The sequence below is a fragment of the Glycine max genome, chromosome 13 (genome assembly GCF_000004515.6).
Source record: "Glycine max cultivar Williams 82 chromosome 13, Glycine_max_v4.0, whole genome shotgun sequence".
Classification (NCBI taxonomy): Eukaryota; Viridiplantae; Streptophyta; class Magnoliopsida; order Fabales; family Fabaceae; genus Glycine; species Glycine max.
In genome coordinates this window covers 34,686,869-34,704,821 of record NC_038249.2, presented here as the reverse complement: position 1 = coordinate 34,704,821, position 17,953 = coordinate 34,686,869, and the positions used below count along the sequence as shown (strand labels likewise).

General features: G+C 28.6%; 1 protein-coding gene and 1 long non-coding RNA gene across 3 annotated transcripts; one reads left to right on the top strand and one right to left on the bottom strand.

Annotated features, from left to right (window-relative positions):
• Positions 1-1,310: 1,310 nt before the first annotated feature.
• LOC121173330 (uncharacterized) lies at positions 1,311-3,374 on the bottom strand. The gene is made up of 2 exons (XR_005887963.1): positions 2,580-3,374; positions 1,311-1,911 (listed from the first exon to the last, which is right to left on the bottom strand). It is a non-coding gene; the product is annotated as an uncharacterized lncRNA (long non-coding RNA).
• Positions 3,375-6,796: 3,422 nt separating this feature from the next.
• On the top strand, positions 6,797-11,610 carry LOC100819700 (serine carboxypeptidase-like 31). 2 transcript variants are annotated; one of them, XM_041008337.1, is made up of 11 exons: positions 6,797-6,936; positions 7,081-7,318; positions 7,561-7,668; positions 7,893-7,988; positions 8,157-8,249; positions 8,351-8,433; positions 9,280-9,567; positions 9,932-10,062; positions 10,234-10,329; positions 10,443-10,548; positions 11,307-11,610. In XM_041008337.1, exons 2-11 carry the CDS (start codon positions 7,273-7,275, stop codon positions 11,451-11,453), a joined length of 1,194 nt encoding a protein of 397 aa, XP_040864271.1. In that variant the 5' UTR covers positions 6,797-6,936; positions 7,081-7,272; the 3' UTR covers positions 11,454-11,610. The 2 variants fall into 2 exon arrangements, with proteins under 2 accessions (XP_040864271.1, XP_003543072.1); XM_003543024.2 differs by lacking the exon at positions 6,797-6,936 and having other exon boundaries at positions 6,977-7,318.
• The last annotated feature ends 6,343 nt before the right edge of the window (positions 11,611-17,953 follow it).

The window sequence follows — 17,953 nt, the reverse complement described above, 5'->3', positions numbered from 1 at the left end:
GTTTTTCTATTGTAAGCATTGGTGTTTGGTTTTGGTTTGACTGTTTGTAACACGTTTTAGTATACTTGTTGGAGACTCTCTTGTACCTTTGTTGATTATAGTGGAATTATTTCTTTGTTCTGAACTACCTGTGATTTTTACCCTTACATTAAAGTGTTTTTCATGTTAAACAAATTGTATCTTTTGTGTGCTCTTAATTTTTATTTTGCGTTCGATATTTTATTGGTACTCCTAATAAATTCTTGCAAGTTTAAGGAAATTTATTTTAATTGCCTATTATTTTGTTATTAAGTTTTTAATATGTTGATGTGTTTTTCCCATCAAGAATGTGAGCAAGAATAAATGTGGTGGCTCGTGGTCCACAGGTGTACCCCTCGAATCTCCTCAACAATTGATATCAGAGCCGATGGTTCAAGTTGGTGACCGACTCAGACGAGTATGCAAGTACCGCAGGTGGCCAGAATGGCTAGCGGTACAGCGTGCCCCGCAGGTGGAGCGGGGTAGCCAGAATGGCTAGCGGGCAGGGCAAGTACCGCAGGTGGCCATGGCTATACTCGTGGATGATAAAGACTTTCGCTCGAGGGGGAGACTATCATGTGGAAGAGACTCACACTTGAGGGGGAGATGTGTTGGGTTACAAGTGTGAGGTGAAGTTCCACATTGGGTAGAAGTGGAAAGGTTAAACACCATATAAGTGAGGAGAAGACCCATAAACCTGAGCCTTAAGGTTTTGGGTTAGAGTGTGGTGTCAGGTCTCCTTATGTGGTGGCTCTCGTAGTCCACAGGTGTACCCCTCGAATCTCCCCAACAAGAATAAGAAGTAAGTAATAAGAATCAATGTTTATAAATAAATCCAACTTTCATTCCACTATATCTATTATTCACTGCCAGTGATATTCCCCGGCCGGTTACGCCTCACCTCGGTTCAATTTCTTGCTTTATCTATTGCGCATGCATGCACACCTTTTTCTGCCAGAATTGTCTATATATGTATTCAATCTTTTTGGTCAAGTTCCACGTTTGGAGTAACAAGCTAGGGCAGAGGATTTTTATAATCAAAGAAACAATTGTTGGGTAGCAAACATGCATGTGCTGTAAATCGTAACTAGCTGAGGAAAAAATATTCCAGCATGTAATAAGTAGATACAAAGGTTATAACTTGCAAGTAATTAATTACATGTTGTAACAAGTGATTTGTCTAAGTAATTTGATTCTTCTAAATAAAGTTTCGACTTTAAATGTTATAGATGAAAAAAATAAATATAAGTTAAAAGAAAATTCTATTAAAAATATCAATCAACAAACAAATATTAATTATTATCAAAAGGTAATAAATATTTCCTACCATAATTTTTTTTACATGTAGTATTGCTCATGTAAATTGTGGACTAGGTTCCTAGCTCCCCACTCCTTTCTTCTGCATGGCCCTTAACTATACAGTAACAATTAATTTCTGATTGATTTGACAATGAATTGACTCCATATTCCTGCGTGATCTTAATCCCATCTCTCATTTAGAAAGTGCGCCTTATCTTAGGATTAACTTGATTATGGGGTACTATAAGTTCTTAAACCTATTAAACATCTAGAAAATTGAAAAGGGACAAAAAAAGCTGATGCTTATCACTAAATGTTAATGTATGTACTCCAACTCTTGACAAATTGAACATTTACGTTCAGTGTCTAGTTGCCATATGAAGACGTGTCTCCTTCACGATCGAGGTAAATGGCCACACACCAGTTTCCGCACCCAAGAGGTGGAAATGAACAGCTCTATAGTCATGCCGCATTCTACTTGAAATATTGAATAAGGGGAAGAAGATCTATAATATATCATTTTGAGCTTAACAATCATTGTTTGTTTTTCTACCTTTGATCAGAGTCCTGCTTTGTGTTGGTGACTTGGTGGTCCTGAAATAATAAAAAATATAAATTAATACATAAAAATGAAGTTACAGTTAATTAAACAGGTGGACATCTATACTAATTATTGGCCATATAATTAATGCTGAGTTGATCGAGTTGTTGTTATGTGTGTAGCAATGCTCTTGTGATGTTATGTTTAGTCGATCGATCTTAATTCTCAAAGACCACATTTTCTGACAGTTTCATGTTCCTATAAGATCATTTCATTACCTAAGCCCACTTACACCTCGGCTATAGTATATATGGAGGTATGAATTATATATATTGTGCAACTATCACGTAATATTATTCTAATTCTAAATGTCTCCTATCAGCTGAATAAGCTAAATATGAATGTATTTACAACTAGGAAATTGAATTTATTTTTTTTAAGTATATTTGAGCTTTATAAATAAATAAAAATGTAATTTAGAAAAATGATCTTAATAAAAATATTAGTTATGTTTCTAAAAAAGATTAGTCATCGATAAAATTATAATGGATATTTCACACAAGAAACATGATAAAAAAAAGTTATGTATTCAATTTTTTTTTTCAATTTCTTCCCAAATAATAATAATATTTGAGACGATCGAATTGAAAAACTGCATTCGAACACTGACAAATAGAAAGAAATTAATTACTAAAAAGAATAATTTAAAGATGATATTTACCCATTCTTCAAATTAATAAAGTTGGAATAATCATCATCAAATAGTCACTGTTCAACGATCAACTTGCATTGATTACTTCTTGCATTCCTCTCGGCACTTAGGGTTCCCCTAGTTCAAGTCATAACGCACAAGGTTAGCCACAAAACTAAACCTTTCTACTTTGTGATGATGAGATTCTTGAAAATAGGTAGCTTTTCATTACATATTTTAGAGGGCAACGACCATTTTGGAATATATACCAAAATGCAATTTTCCTCTAATGACATGTTCATCAATCAACAAGAATATGGTCGTTGGTCAATATGCAGAGAGATATATACTGCTTGCCCTCTGTGACTTTGTATGGTCTTTTCGATATGACTATATATGCACCGAATAAAGACTACCCAACATTTTTTTCCATATATATATATATATATATATATATATATATATATATATATATATATATATATATATATAAAGAGTATCCCTAATGATCAAGACTTAAAGACTAATTCTTCAAATTATTAATCAAGATATATTCAAGAGATTAATCTATCTATTTGCTCCCTCTCTCTCAAAAAAGATTAGCCTAGCTATGTCAACAAATGAACTTAAATGAATATTAGTCTTTAGAATAAAGTAATAAGTACTGTGTAACTATGATTTCTTTTCACGTGTACACTAATGATCAAGATAAAATCAATTCATCACTACTCATCAGTTTATCGATAAAACTGTATGTAGCTTTTATGAAGTGCACAACAAAATAAATAAATGATAATAGTTTTAAACTATTCTGCAAAACACAAGGCCTGCTGATTGGCTTACAGAAACAGGAATCTCGATCGACTTTATAAAGGAGATTTCTTAAATTTAGTTTGCAAATCTGAAACTGTTTCTTTAATATTTTCTTAGCTAGTTGTTATTATTTATTTTATTTTATTATATTAAATATTCCAAATTCTTTTTTTTTTAACTTATATATTGGCATCCACGTTTTACTTGTATTTTTATATCAGCCTATAAGAACGAACATTCACAATCAAAGTGGCTTAACGAGGTGGTTATAAAAAAAATATTATTTTAATATGATAAATGTGATTTTGAGTTATTTAAAAATTAAAAGAATTACTTATATAAATAATTATTACCGATAAATTACTTAAGTTTGCATTAAATAAAAAAATAGAATATTTGTAAATTAAATAACTTATTAATAAAAACTTTCATTGTAAAAAAAATAAAATTGTAGTGACAAAAGTTGTATTAGTTATGTGAATACCATTAAAAATATTCTCTGATCTTTACTCATTTTATTTCACCGATAATTTTCTCTGCTCCCACCGTACTCTAATTTTGTGGTTTCCAGTTTCCAGTTTCCAGTTTCCACCACGTATTTAGAGTTAAGCCTTGAGATTTGATGATAAACATGAAAAGCCACTCACAAATGCTTTGTTAATTTTTTTTAAGCAAATAATTGTGTTTAATCATTCCAAATAACGTTGCTTATCGCAATTACTGGTCCACAGTTAGTCACATCATCAGGACGTCAAACACTAATTTCATATTTTTATTTATTTATAAGATGTAAATTTAAAATAATATTTTATCTTTTTTATAACATTTAATTTATAATTTTTTATTAATTAATTAATTTTAGATTAGAAATATCATTTATTAAAAGAAGAGAAATAATATATTGACAAACAATTAAAACAGAAAAAAATATTAACACCAATTATAGTTTTGAAAAAAAATTATAAATTTAAAATAAATTTATTATCATTAATTAAATTAACAATTTTTTTAATCTTGATAATTATATAATTTAGTGTTATATATAATAACGGTGGAATTACATTTATTAATTCATCAATAAGTATCATTTGTATTTTATGAATATTTTAATTTTAAGTAAAGTATAAATATAAATTACTTTTAAACTTACCCCTAATCCGCATGTTTCTAACAATTTAGTGATTTACTTTTAAATATCTAATCATAATCCATCTTTTAAATAATCAATATTAAATACAGGAATCCTTAAATTACTGAAAGATAAATCTCTTTTCATCAAAGTTTTATCTAGTGGATATAAAAAACACAGGGTATCTTTGATGTACTTTGATTGAAATGTTTAATCGACTCTTAAACAAGAACTGCAGAAGCGTCATAATTCTAACCAATAAATTCTCCTTCGCTCATGCTGACCACGTTAGTTTGTCCTTTTTTGTGTGTGAAGGAACGTTAATTTGTCTTTTAGGAAGCATTATTCTTGCATAATACAATCAATAGCTAAATAATGTATTTTTTTTTTTCAGAAATCATTTGATGGGATTGATGATTGCAGCATAAATATAGAATAAAAGTAAGGAACAAAGATGGGTGCACTCTCAGTTTAGAGGATCGATCTCGATCCAGATGATGATGTATTATCAGATACAAATGCTATAAATTTAATTAATCAATGAGGTATATTTTTGTTGAAATTTTCTCAACAGTAATTCTTTTCTTCCTTTTCTTCATATCTTTCTATGTTTCCCATTAAAATAATTACATTAATTAATCTATATCTATCTATATCGATATACAGTAGTAAAATAGACTGCCCGTAAAAAAAAGTAAAATAGACTTAAATACAAATATTAAATTTAAAATTTAATCTTAATTTTAGTTTCATATTTCTATTAATTACTATCATGCTATTCAACTTCTCTAATTAAAAATAGTTTTTTCACAGCTCTAATTAATAATTATACTTTAAAAAATTAACAAATATATTACATATATTTAATGAAATATAATATTTAACCATATTTTTAAATTTAAATATCAATTATATTTAATAAAATAATGTTTTTTATAAATAATAAAGATAGTTCATATTTTAATTATATACCATGATTAATAAAATATTAAAAATATATTATATAATAAATACAACATTTAAATATTTAATCATTTTATTTATTTTACTACTTATTATATTTAATAAATAATATATTTTCAATAAAATATAATAAATTTTATATATTTTAAATATAATATATTTATTAAATTTAATAACTGTAATATATGTTTTAGAACACTAAAAGTTTTACAATATTTTAATGTCTAACATAATTATTTTGATGATATAAAAATATATTATTATTTTATCTCTTAATTTTCATTTAATAATATATCTCACTGCATACTATATTTAATAAATATGATATTTAATGTTATTGGGAAATTCCTTTGTAAAAAAATATTATTGGGAAATTAATTTTACTGATATACTAAATACGATATATTTAATAAATTTAAATAGATTAAATATATCCGTAAAACATAATAAAATACATAGTATATATATATATATATGCATTATAATTGTCAGTATGTATTTTAATAAATATATATTTAATATATGTACGTGTATTTTAATATGTTTAATAAATATATACATGTATTTTATTGAATATGTATTTAATAAAAGATGGAAAAAATTGGTAAAAATAATTTGGACACGTACAAAAGAAGAAGAAAAAAGTATTAATTAAAAGTATCAAACTTTTGTTTTTAACTTTGTCCAATGATATAATATGATCTATGTAGTCAAATTCACCTATTGAGATTGAGATAAGAATTTGTTATTTTTGTCAAATGATTATTTCAATAAAAAGTTGATAATTGATATTATTAATCTTAAAAAAAACACATTATGTTAAAGGTATTAATTACATTGAATTATTTATTATAAACTATAGTAATAGAAGTTTAATATTTTCACAAACTTTTTACATATTTAAATCATAATTTTCAGATCAAATTCAATTAAACCAATATTTAATATTTAGTATAGGCGAAGTGTCCGTGTGGTTTATTTTGTTTTCTTCTTATTGTCTTTTATCTATTTGGCAAGAAAAAAAAGAAGCGAATACTATTAATTTTAGAATATGATATACCTGTCTATATATAGAATATTTTTGGTAAAAATTAGGACAATCAATCATATCACACACTTTCTCCTGTTCTCAAACTTTTTTTATTTTTTATTTTCACATCAAATGGAGAAATTACTAATCAAAATTCAAATAAGAATAATTTCTTAAATAACCATCGTAAATATTTATAATTCATGTTAATTACTACATAATAAATTATTCAAGTGGAACCACCCCCAGATGAACACAATATATTGGAGGTTGCACTCAATTTTGTTGCATGCATGAATGCTCTAGAAGCTGCCTAACATCCATGACAAGGGTCATATCATCCCTGCCAGTCAACAAGAGAGGATAAAGATATTGCCAGGTTGGACTCTCTCATCGACCCAATCTGCTTTTCTAAATTCTAGCCATCCATAGCACTCAGTCAGTATAAATAGGTATGCAGTTCTCTTTGTCTATCAATCAAGTATAGAATAGAATAATATTAATCAATAGAAAATTTTGTTGTTGTGACTTGTTTCCATAATATTATGGACAATATAATCTACACTTTAGTTTTGATACTTTTTCTATCTCTGAAGGCCAGTAGTGTTTCTTCTAGAGATAGACAATGGGGCGGTGTGAGGAGAAAATTGAGCTTTGGGGATCATAATAATGGTGATCTTGTGACTAACTTGCCTGGCCAGCCTCCTGTAGATTTTCAGCACTATGCTGGATATGTCACAGTCAACGAAACCAATGGCCGAGCACTCTTTTATTGGTTCTATGAGGCCATGACCAAGCCTCAAGACAAACCATTAGTGCTGTGGCTTAATGGAGGTAAGTAAGCTTATATATATTGTGCTTTGATTACTGTGCCAACATGTTTGATTGGTTTAAACTAATGTGCCAGCATTATGTTTGATAGGTTCAAACTAAAATTGATCTAGCCTCTAACAAATTTTAAAAAATAAAGTTTCATTAAAACCCTAAACCCCAGTTCATTTGATGTTTCTTTTTTATATGTATGTTCTCTGACAAGGTGACAACGTGCCTTTATATTTTTGTTAAAAAAACTACAGGTCCTGGGTGCTCTTCTGTGGGATATGGAGCAACACAGGAGATTGGCCCATTTTTAGTGGACACCGATGGCAAGGGCCTTAAATTCAATAACTTTTCATGGAACAAAGGTATGAAATGTGAGATCTAGGACCACAAACATATGTACATATTAAAATTTGTTGACACAGTCCACCTAATTACTGCTTTCTAGTTTCTACTTTCTATGTTAACAATATTATAAAATTATGTTGAACCACACACACTAGTGCTCCATTATTTGTCCCTACATGATGATGATTGTTAATTGATGCTTAGAATTCTTGACATATATAAGTGGAATATGATAACGCAGAGGCCAACATTTTATTCCTGGAATCTCCTGTTGGAGTTGGCTTTTCCTATTCAAATACAACCAGCGAATATGCACGACTGGGAGATGACTTCACAGGTCTTAATTTTGATATCCTTGTTGTGTACATCAATATCAACTGTTACTAATTTTAATTTAATCAAGGTTAATCACATTTTCTATTGTTCCTAGATAGCTAGCTTAATTTTTCAATGTTCTCTGATAAATTTAACTGTGCTAGCTCTCTCTATCGACTGTTTGAAACAGCTAATGATGCTTACACTTTTCTGCACAATTGGTTCCTCAAGTTTCCATCATATATAACAAGGACATTTTATATAGCAGGAGAGAGCTATGCAGGTACTGATTACTTAAATTGAAACTAACAAACAAACCAATGAACCCGTCATTTATAGTCCTCTAAAGACTAAAGTGACCATGCGACACGCTTTAATTTTCAGGAAAGTATGTACCGGAGCTAGCTGAACTCATCCACGATAGAAACAAGGACCCTTCCCTTCACATTGATCTCAAGGGAATTTTGGTAGTCTTCCATAATTTTAATAGCTAATAATACCTAGCTACTAAACAGTTTGTTTGTTTCATATTTTGTTAAAAATAATCTTAGAATCGAGGTTGAAAGATGATTTCAAACGAAGAATTGAGTTTTAACCAATTGATTGTGCTTGAGAAAGGTGTTATAAAGAACAAAACTTAATGCAGAATTATAAATCTTATTAATATTGTTTAATTATAAAATTGGAGCTTTAATTTGCTAACTCGCATAAAGCTGCTTTATTATAGATGTAGGTTATCAAATCAAAATTCTAATTATGATTGGTAGTATATTGGAGAATATATACTACTAAAAACACTTACGTACTATACTTAAATTCTGTTTGTTTAAAAATAAGTTAAGAGGAATTGATTGTTAATTTAGATGGTATATATGATAGAACCACTTTTAAGATATATAGATATACATTTTTTAATTTCACATTCAAAATAAATTCTTAAAAATGAAATTTAAGAATTAAAATTTTTGTTTCTTTCAGAATTAACGTGACTTTTGCATCTACCGAAGAGGCGGTAAATAAAAATCAAAGTATATAAAGAACCTTGCTTTATTACCAAGAATATTTCCATTGTAGTTCAGCATATCTATACACGTTAGTTTCACGATGACCTATTACGCAAAGTCACATCATGTTCTATGAGCATCTTTACAGAGATAATTATGTATTAATTTTTTCATCAATAATTACGTACATACGTTTCATAGTTTCATCTCTGGTAGTTAGTGGATTGAATCCTTCTCATTAATTTAATGCTAGTAGAATGAAAATAACACATGTTATCCTTAATATATTTATTTTTAAGTTTTTTGCAGCTGGGCAACCCTGAAACATCTGATGCTGAGGACTGGTCAGGTATGGTTGATTATGCTTGGAGCCATGCAGTGATATCTGATGAAACTTACAAAACTATCAAAGCAAGCTGTGAGTTCAATAGCAGTGATCCGTGGAGTAACAAAGATTGTACTCAAGGAGTGGATGAAACACTCAAACAGTACAATGAAATTGATATCTACAGCCTCTACACCTCTGTCTGCTTCGCTAGTACAGCGCGGTCAAACGATCAATCCAAGAAAATGGTGATGAATCGCTCATCTAAAATGGTGAGTGTGATCAAAGAATGCATAATTAATTATATACACACACATAGTGAAATTAATTGAGAATTAACTTTTAACAAAAGTTTTATTGTCTGATGTTACTTTTAATATGTTGTTAGATAACTTGTATAAAACGAATATTGATGACCATTTCATAACCAAAAATGATGCAGGGATACATAGTGCTCATATACATGCACTGACTCAGAGAGCGAAAGCAAAAGAAGAGAAAAAAGTATAGATATAATAAAAAATATATATGATGTGATAAGAGAAGAAAGATAGTGTTAACATATCATTATTCATTCATTACTAGTTGTGAATATAAGGTATATGTTGTACTGACACTTGTGGATTTGGTTTACAGATGCCACGGATCATGGGAGGTTATGATCCATGTTTGGATAATTATGCTAAAACTTTTTATAATAGACCAGATGTTCAGAAGGCACTCCATGCCAGTGATGGTTACAATCTGAGGAATTGGAGTATTTGCAAGTACATACTATTTCATTTTCACTTTCTTTTTTGGTCAGGTTAATTACAAATGTACTTGTCCAAATTAATTAATAGAGTTATTGAACAACTTCATAATTTGTTATGATGTAATAGGATATTTCCTGTTCTTTTCTCTATATTAACCCTTTTTTAATGGTTAATTTAAATCAGTGAAAACATATTCAAGGGCTGGGCACAATCGAAGCCTTCTGTTATCCCAATCTACAAGAAGCTTATTTCAGCAGGACTTAGGATTTGGGTTTACAGGTAAATAATATTCTATTTCAACCTTCAAGTTCAAAACAAAGGTCCCTGCATGTGCTAGCTACCACGTACGTTTTCTCATGCATGGTTTTCTGTCTTTCCATTGTTGACCTCAGTGGAGACACTGATGGTAGGGTGCCAGTGCTATCAACAAGATACAGCTTAAGTATTCTAGGTTTGCCTATCACTAAGAGATGGAGGCCTTGGTACCATGAAAAGGAGGTAAGAGATCATGAATTGAAGGAATATTGCTTTTATTTTGTGTGTGTGAGAGAGGTATATATGCTCAATAGAAAGGGTTTAATAAGAAAAAGAAATTAAAGAGAGAATATATTTATTTCTATTAAATATTCTTTTATTTAATAATTTTTAAAATAAAAAAAATGATAAATTGGTAAATTTAAGGACATACTCTTTTGTTTATTTAAACATATTATATATATATATTACTCTTGTAATTTAATAACAGAAATTTATCCTCTAGTATCTTAATTTTCTTTCAAAACTCTACTCTTAAATATATCTTTGAATTATCTCTTTCGTATCTTTGCTTAAACCTTTAACTTTAGTACGTACAGGAAGCTATTGATTTAATTAAGATAACACTTCTGCTTAATTCATGTTTATTGTTTTAATTAGTAAAGTCTCGTGAAAATTACAAGAAAAATAAAAATTTCAGTAAAAATATATGAATGTTGAGAAATTAACTGAATCCGTTTTGAAATATTAGCTATAATTATTCTAATTTGATTGTTTATTTTTTTCCTTAAGTTATTTCTATTTTTAATTATTTTCTCTTCTTTAATTGTTTGAAATTCACGCACACAATTTATGTACGTATGATTAGATAGTAATGATTTTATTTGTATTTTAAAATTTTAAAATTCATTTTAATTAAAGTCTATGGACAAATTATTTAGTATTGTCATTAAATATTTATTTTTTAACGATATATTATATATATTCTCTCCTTGGAACAGGTTAGTGGGTGGTATCAAGAATACGAGGGGCTTACGTTTGCGACATTTCGGGGAGCTGGCCATGCAGTGCCTTGTTTCAAACCAAGCAACTCATTGGCATTCTTCTATTCCTTTCTTCTTGGAGAATCACCACCGTCCACAAAATAATCATATTCATCCTGAATTCATATATATATATAGAGAGAGAGAGAGAAAGTGATCTTTAACTTGTGAACTCCCGAAAGAAGTTTTTGCTTTTATCACAACATAATTTTCTGTCTAGCTAGCTAGTTGTCTATATCTTATCAAAATGTTAAGCAACCAATTAGCACAGATTTATATATATATATATATATATATATATATATATATATATATATATATATATATATATATATATAAATAAAAGAGTGTTACTGGTTTTGGTTGAACGAACTTCTTTTTCAATTTTTTTTTATCGGTGATGATATATAATTCATATATTTATAAGTATAACTATGTGAACGGGTACAAGTAATACCGGAGATAATTCTTCGATTCGACGATTGTTGAAAATTATTATCTTAAATGATAATAACATACAATTTTTTTTTATTCTTCTTTATTTATAATTGTTTTTAATGGTTAAAATAATAATTGATACACTGGTTTTTGTTTAGAAAAAAATTTCTTCAAAAGAAAATTACTATAAAATAGGGTAGATTCAATTATAAATAATTTTCGTAATATGTAAAAAAGATAGTTAATAAATAAATAATCAAATAATGTGTATAAAATTTTGTGTATATATTTGTTAGACAAAGTTTTGACTTTAATAGTTGCCCCCCTCTGGTCTAGAGTTGGCTCCACCCCTGGTCGTGGTTATGGCCTGAAGGTGTGAATGGGATGAGATGGTTGCAACTTAATCATTAAGCATATCATAAAAATTTAGGGTAGACACAATAAAATTGATTTAAATTTACTGAAATCCAGTTTTTAACACACCTTCCTGAACCACTTGTTCTAATTGTTGAGGAAGTCTGCAATAAGAACGTTTAAGCAACACAAAACACACTTAAAATATTTTACATGGAAGTTTGTAAAAGGATGGTAAAATCTATTTAAACTCATCCGGGAATCAATTCATTAATTAATGCTGAATTGAAGTCCTAATAACTCTGTAGCTGTTTGGTAATCAATCTTCTTAGAAACAAAATTAGTTACACTCTAGGAAGAATATAAGATTAATTGTAAGAAAAATAATAATAAATATAATTAAAAATTTAACATGATTCGATACTTCTTGACTATATACATAAAATCATCTCAAAAATATTTTTTTATCACACAAATGATTACAAGATTGTAATTCACTCCAATTTTACAAACCCGAGTGCTACACTCAATGATTACAAGAAATTATAACACTCTCACATAAAGACATTTCTTTCAACAAAATGATTTTGATTCATAATCTCTTTTCTCACATATTCTCTCTTCATGCGTAGCTTTTTCATTAATTTTTTTCTCTATTTATAATAAAGATTGTCATTGACTATAATAAATTAATTCTTTTAAAAGTTAAAACAAAAATATTTATTCAAATAAGTTTCATATAGTAAAATATAATATTTTATTTAACATTTAAATCATTTAAAACTTAATGATAAAAATTCAATTTTGAATGCACCTTATTTTTTCATTTCCAACTCTACAGTTAACATCCCACAACGACAAATCTAGCTAAAGGAAGCCCCGGACAACATTGTGTGTCAAAGGAACCATTGCATGTCCTTTTCTTAAAGCAGGCTGTGAAACATGATGTGCAGTAAAAGTGGTCCTCTTGTGATGCTTAAAGCACGATTTGCTTTGAGACTGGTATTGGTGTTTTTTCCTTTGGCACTGATTGGAGAGGAACAACATCAAGTGGCTTTGATTTTTTACTCAAAGGAAGGTAGATTGCTTTGCTGATATCTTGAAGCATTGCTGTTTCGGAGTCATATCGATTACTGCAGTTGAAGAGCATGTGAAAAACTGAGACATGACAGCTGGAGATGATTGCTAGCCTTGGGCAAATCAGAATGTCCTTCAATAAGGACATGTTCAAGCAACTCTTTCTTCTTTTTATGGATCATCTCTGTCACTAAAGCAATCGATTCTTCAATACTTGACTCTGGTCCTCTACCATGTTCACCAAAACTCTGTTTATTTTCCCCTGTTCTTTTTCCTTCTGTAGATACACATGAAATATTTATATTCCATAAAAAAAAAAAAGTCAGGGATAAGATTGTAATTTTATTTGGGAACCCGTAAAAATATATAAGATATTTGAATTTAGTTTGGTGCCTAAAATAAGAAAATAAGGATCATTCGCCTGTACTTGATTTGAATTAAAGAATGATGTTAACTTATTTTAAATTAAGAATTTTTTGATATTTTGGGATTAAATATTTTTATTTTAAAATAAGAGATTAAAATTATAGCTTTTAAGAAATATGAGAATTAAATATTACTATTTTTAAAATAAAAGATAAAAATTATAAATTTTAAAAAATAAGAACATCAAAATTATATTTAAACCTTTAAAAATACTTGTTAATTACTATTTGACAAGTAAAGTCATGAATGACATTTAATCATTTAGATAACTGTTGGAAATATAACTATATAAGTGTAAAATAAAATCTCACGTGTCAAGTAGAAGTAAAAAAGTTAAATATGAAAAAAAAGATTTATAAATTTAAACCTTAAAATTTTGGATTAAAATTTGATGTCAAGTTCACTTATATGTTAACTACAAATAACCATAAGTAGATTTGTAATGGCTTTCTATTGGGCTGGTCTCAGTTTCTGATTTGATAAGCTATGTTTAAGAAAACATGAGGCTGGAAGCACCAATGTATGAACAGCAATGGAGATCATGCCATATTTGAGGTAGTTATCTAATGATGGTGTTTGTCCCGTTTTGCTCCACTTTGCTTCTATGAGACAAGAATAGAATGTTTCATACCACTTCACAGAAGTAACAAGTTTGCCATGTTATTTTCTCTCATGAAAGAACAAAGTTGAAAATCACATCATAATCGAGGTTTTATACTTACAAGATCTTGCATGCTGTTAGTTATGTCATCATAAATTCCAACTTGTTGAAGGTACTTGGTAGAAGCTTCACTCACAAGATTATCCAGAGCTTGGAATATGACTTTGCTGTGGCCACTTAAGCCATTCGAGTCCCATATGTGATTTACAAGAACTTAATTAAGAAAATGGGGTCATTGATATTTGTTCTTGTTAAGAAAAGTTTCTTTGGTGTGTTTTTTACTACTGAGAGGGAAAATTTTACAGAATTTTAATAGCTTCTGACTGCATCAGTGAGGCCTTCCAAGTCATAGAAATCATCTGCAACTGTGATTATTATAGCACTCTTGGCCACTAACATTCGTATGTAAGAGTCATGTGGGACGGAAGTGGCAGCAGCTATAGCAAGGTAGCTTAGTTTTATCCCTGCCAAATCCCATGCCACTAAGACCCCATCTTACTTATACCCCAAATGAAAATAATGTTTTGTGAACCCACAAATTATTGATCATAGCATTGAATATATTAAATAAAAGTCCTGGAAAACTCAAATGATAGATCATAGCATTGACAAAATTCTAAAAAACTAGATCATACCACTTTAGTTCTTCCAGCTCCTTTTTGTAAATTGATTGCTTTAACTCATAGTTTTCGATCGCAAGTTGAAGCAGCTGATCATTATGCAGGTGTGATATCCTACGAAACACATAAATTGACTGCAAATGTTACTGAGTAGAGCAGTTATTCGGTTGATTATCATTAAATGTGGACTTTATTTAATTTGAATTTAAATTAATTCAAAACTCAATTTATTTTTTAAAAAATCAATATTAAGTTTAAATTTAAATTGGTTTAATAAGAATCAATTTTTATATTTAAAATATTTTTAAAATAAAGTGATAAAAACAAAAGAGTTAATTATGTTTTTAATTTCTAATTATTTTTTGCAAAATTCACTCTTAGTCCCTAAATAATATTTTTAGCATTTTTAATCCCTATATATTATTTATGCTAACGATTTTAATTTTAACTATCAAATAACAAAATTATTAATGACTTCAATTTTTACTATCTAATAAAAAATTAATTAATGACATAATAATTATAATTATGTGACTTGCCACATTGAATTTGATGAGTAATTATTTAATTTTTTTACACGTAATTTTTTTTTTGGCAAAAATTATGCATTTAGATTTTAATTTTTTAAATTAGTTGATGTCATCAAAATAAACTATTGATGAAGGATTAATAATGCATTTTATAAAAAAAATATTTAACGTAACTTTCTGTAAGATTTATTGATGACAAGTCAAGTGACTGCGACATCATCGGTCAAACTTAAGAGCTGATACTAAAAGTATTAACGTAAGATAAAATATAAGATATAAAACACAATTTTATTTAGAGACTGAAAATAATTAAATTTTGCAAAAACATAATTGAGCTAAGCACCTGTTATACGAGGTCTTTCCTTTCGACAGGGCATTGGCTTCATTTTCTTCGATCCACATTCTGTATTCCAAATGATCCAGACGAGCAATCCATGATATATTCAACTCGTAATTAATCTATTGGCAAATTAAAGTACATAAACACACTTTGCCTGAACAGTTAATTAATAATAAATTATACAATTAATAATTAATTAATTTAGCAGAGACTCACGTAAATTCTTAATTACTGGTTAATTATGACCCCATTATTGTTTTCCTTTCTTTACAGCATTAAGCTATCAAAATGCATGGTGTTGGTTGAAATACAAAGGATCGGGCTCCAATTATTCATCCTCACAGTGGTCCTTAATTAATTTGAACCGGGGTTATGTCTTCAATTATATATAAAAAGTGTCTCTGTATGGCAAAGCTGAAGGTAACACAGAATGTGATAGCTTTTTCTTTTTAATAGGCAAATGTAATATGTATATATATAATTGCACAAGAAGTGCTAAAAGACCACAATACTGGCGGAATCGAGTGTGGTAGTGCTGGTTTTTGTCATGTTGTACTCATGCATGCAACCCGTGACATTTTTCTTCTTCTTTCTTTTCTTTTTGGTGCTGTTGCTGTCTCCACGATGAAATGCCTTCTATTTAAGTTTGGAGAGGTATATAATCCATTATGCCTTTAGCATAATTAATTATATGTTTTTTATTTTTTTAAAAAAATTATTTTGTAAAAATTAACATTTTTTTAGTTTTTAGTAAATGGAAATTATGTTAATAATTAAATTTTTTATTTTTAAATATAAAAAAATTTAATATATTAAACATTCAAAGGTTTTAATATAAGTTTATGTTAAAAATGTCTCTTCTTAAAAATATATATCCCAAAAATATTCACAGCTAAATAATTCAAATGATTAATTCCTTTAATTAACTCTTAACTTCTACGTACAATCATATTACAATGATAATTTCAAAACTCTTTGAAATACATATATTTTAAAAGTGTCAAATTCATTATATATATTTATTAACCAATGAAGTTAAAACGAAAATAATTAACTTGATTAATTAATTAGTTCTATCACAATGGCCACAAAACAGTAATTAATATAGGTTTGACTCTCACAGCAACACTTATTTAATCACCCACTTGGTCACCTTTGGGAATTATAAAAAGAAAAAAGGGAAACGTATAAATCATATAAAGCACCAATTTAATTTGGAATTTAGTGGATACTACGAACGTATGGTCGGCAATTTGAAGATTGTATGTATTTTCCTTGAAAAAGACATTGCTTCCTCAACTTCACATTCTCCGCAGAACATAAGATTTGACGCTCCGTAGGTGTTAACCATTGTGCTTGAGAAGAACTCATAATCCTTTTCAACAAGACCTCGAATTTCTTCGTCATGTAAAAACCAACACAAACTCGCTGAAAAATAGTAGTGCATGACATTTCATTAGTCACGGCAAATAAAACTTTTAGCTCCCCTAACCCTAAGCCTAGCTTTTAAAATTTTTAATTTTAGAATTAAAAATTTTAATTCAAGAGTTGGAATATATGAAACAAATAATTAAGTTATTTAGTGATCAGTTTTCATACATGATGATACTTTGTAGCCATGATTGCGCAAGAGTTGGAATGCTAGAGAGTCTTTGTGAAGCTGCGGTGCAAGCATGGTACTTGGTTTTATCCATGATTCTTGTTTCACGTAATTCCTGAAAAAGCAAGAACTAATGAATTTCAAAGTAATCAAAACTGCAGACGTAATGCAAGAATTATTAAAAGCTTTATCAGTGTTAGTTTGAATTAATTTATTTAATAGTTTTGCTCACATTTAAAAATTCAGTTTATTGTTAGAACTTTTAAGAAAAAATAATGAAAGCCAATCATATAACCTATATTTAAAATGCTATTGAGAAAGCTTATCTAAAATAATTCATCGCTAAAAATTACGCAAATTAAAAAATGCACCATAATTAAATTAATAGGACGAACAACTGTGTGTTTTCAGTTTTCACTGATCAGCTAATGGTCCCCCGAGTGGGGTGTCCCCCTAATTCAAAAAAAAAAAAAAAAAACTAATGGTTCCCACTAGTTGTGTCACGTGCATTAATTATTAATTATATCCTTAAATAAAGCATGTAAGTACACGTGGTAAT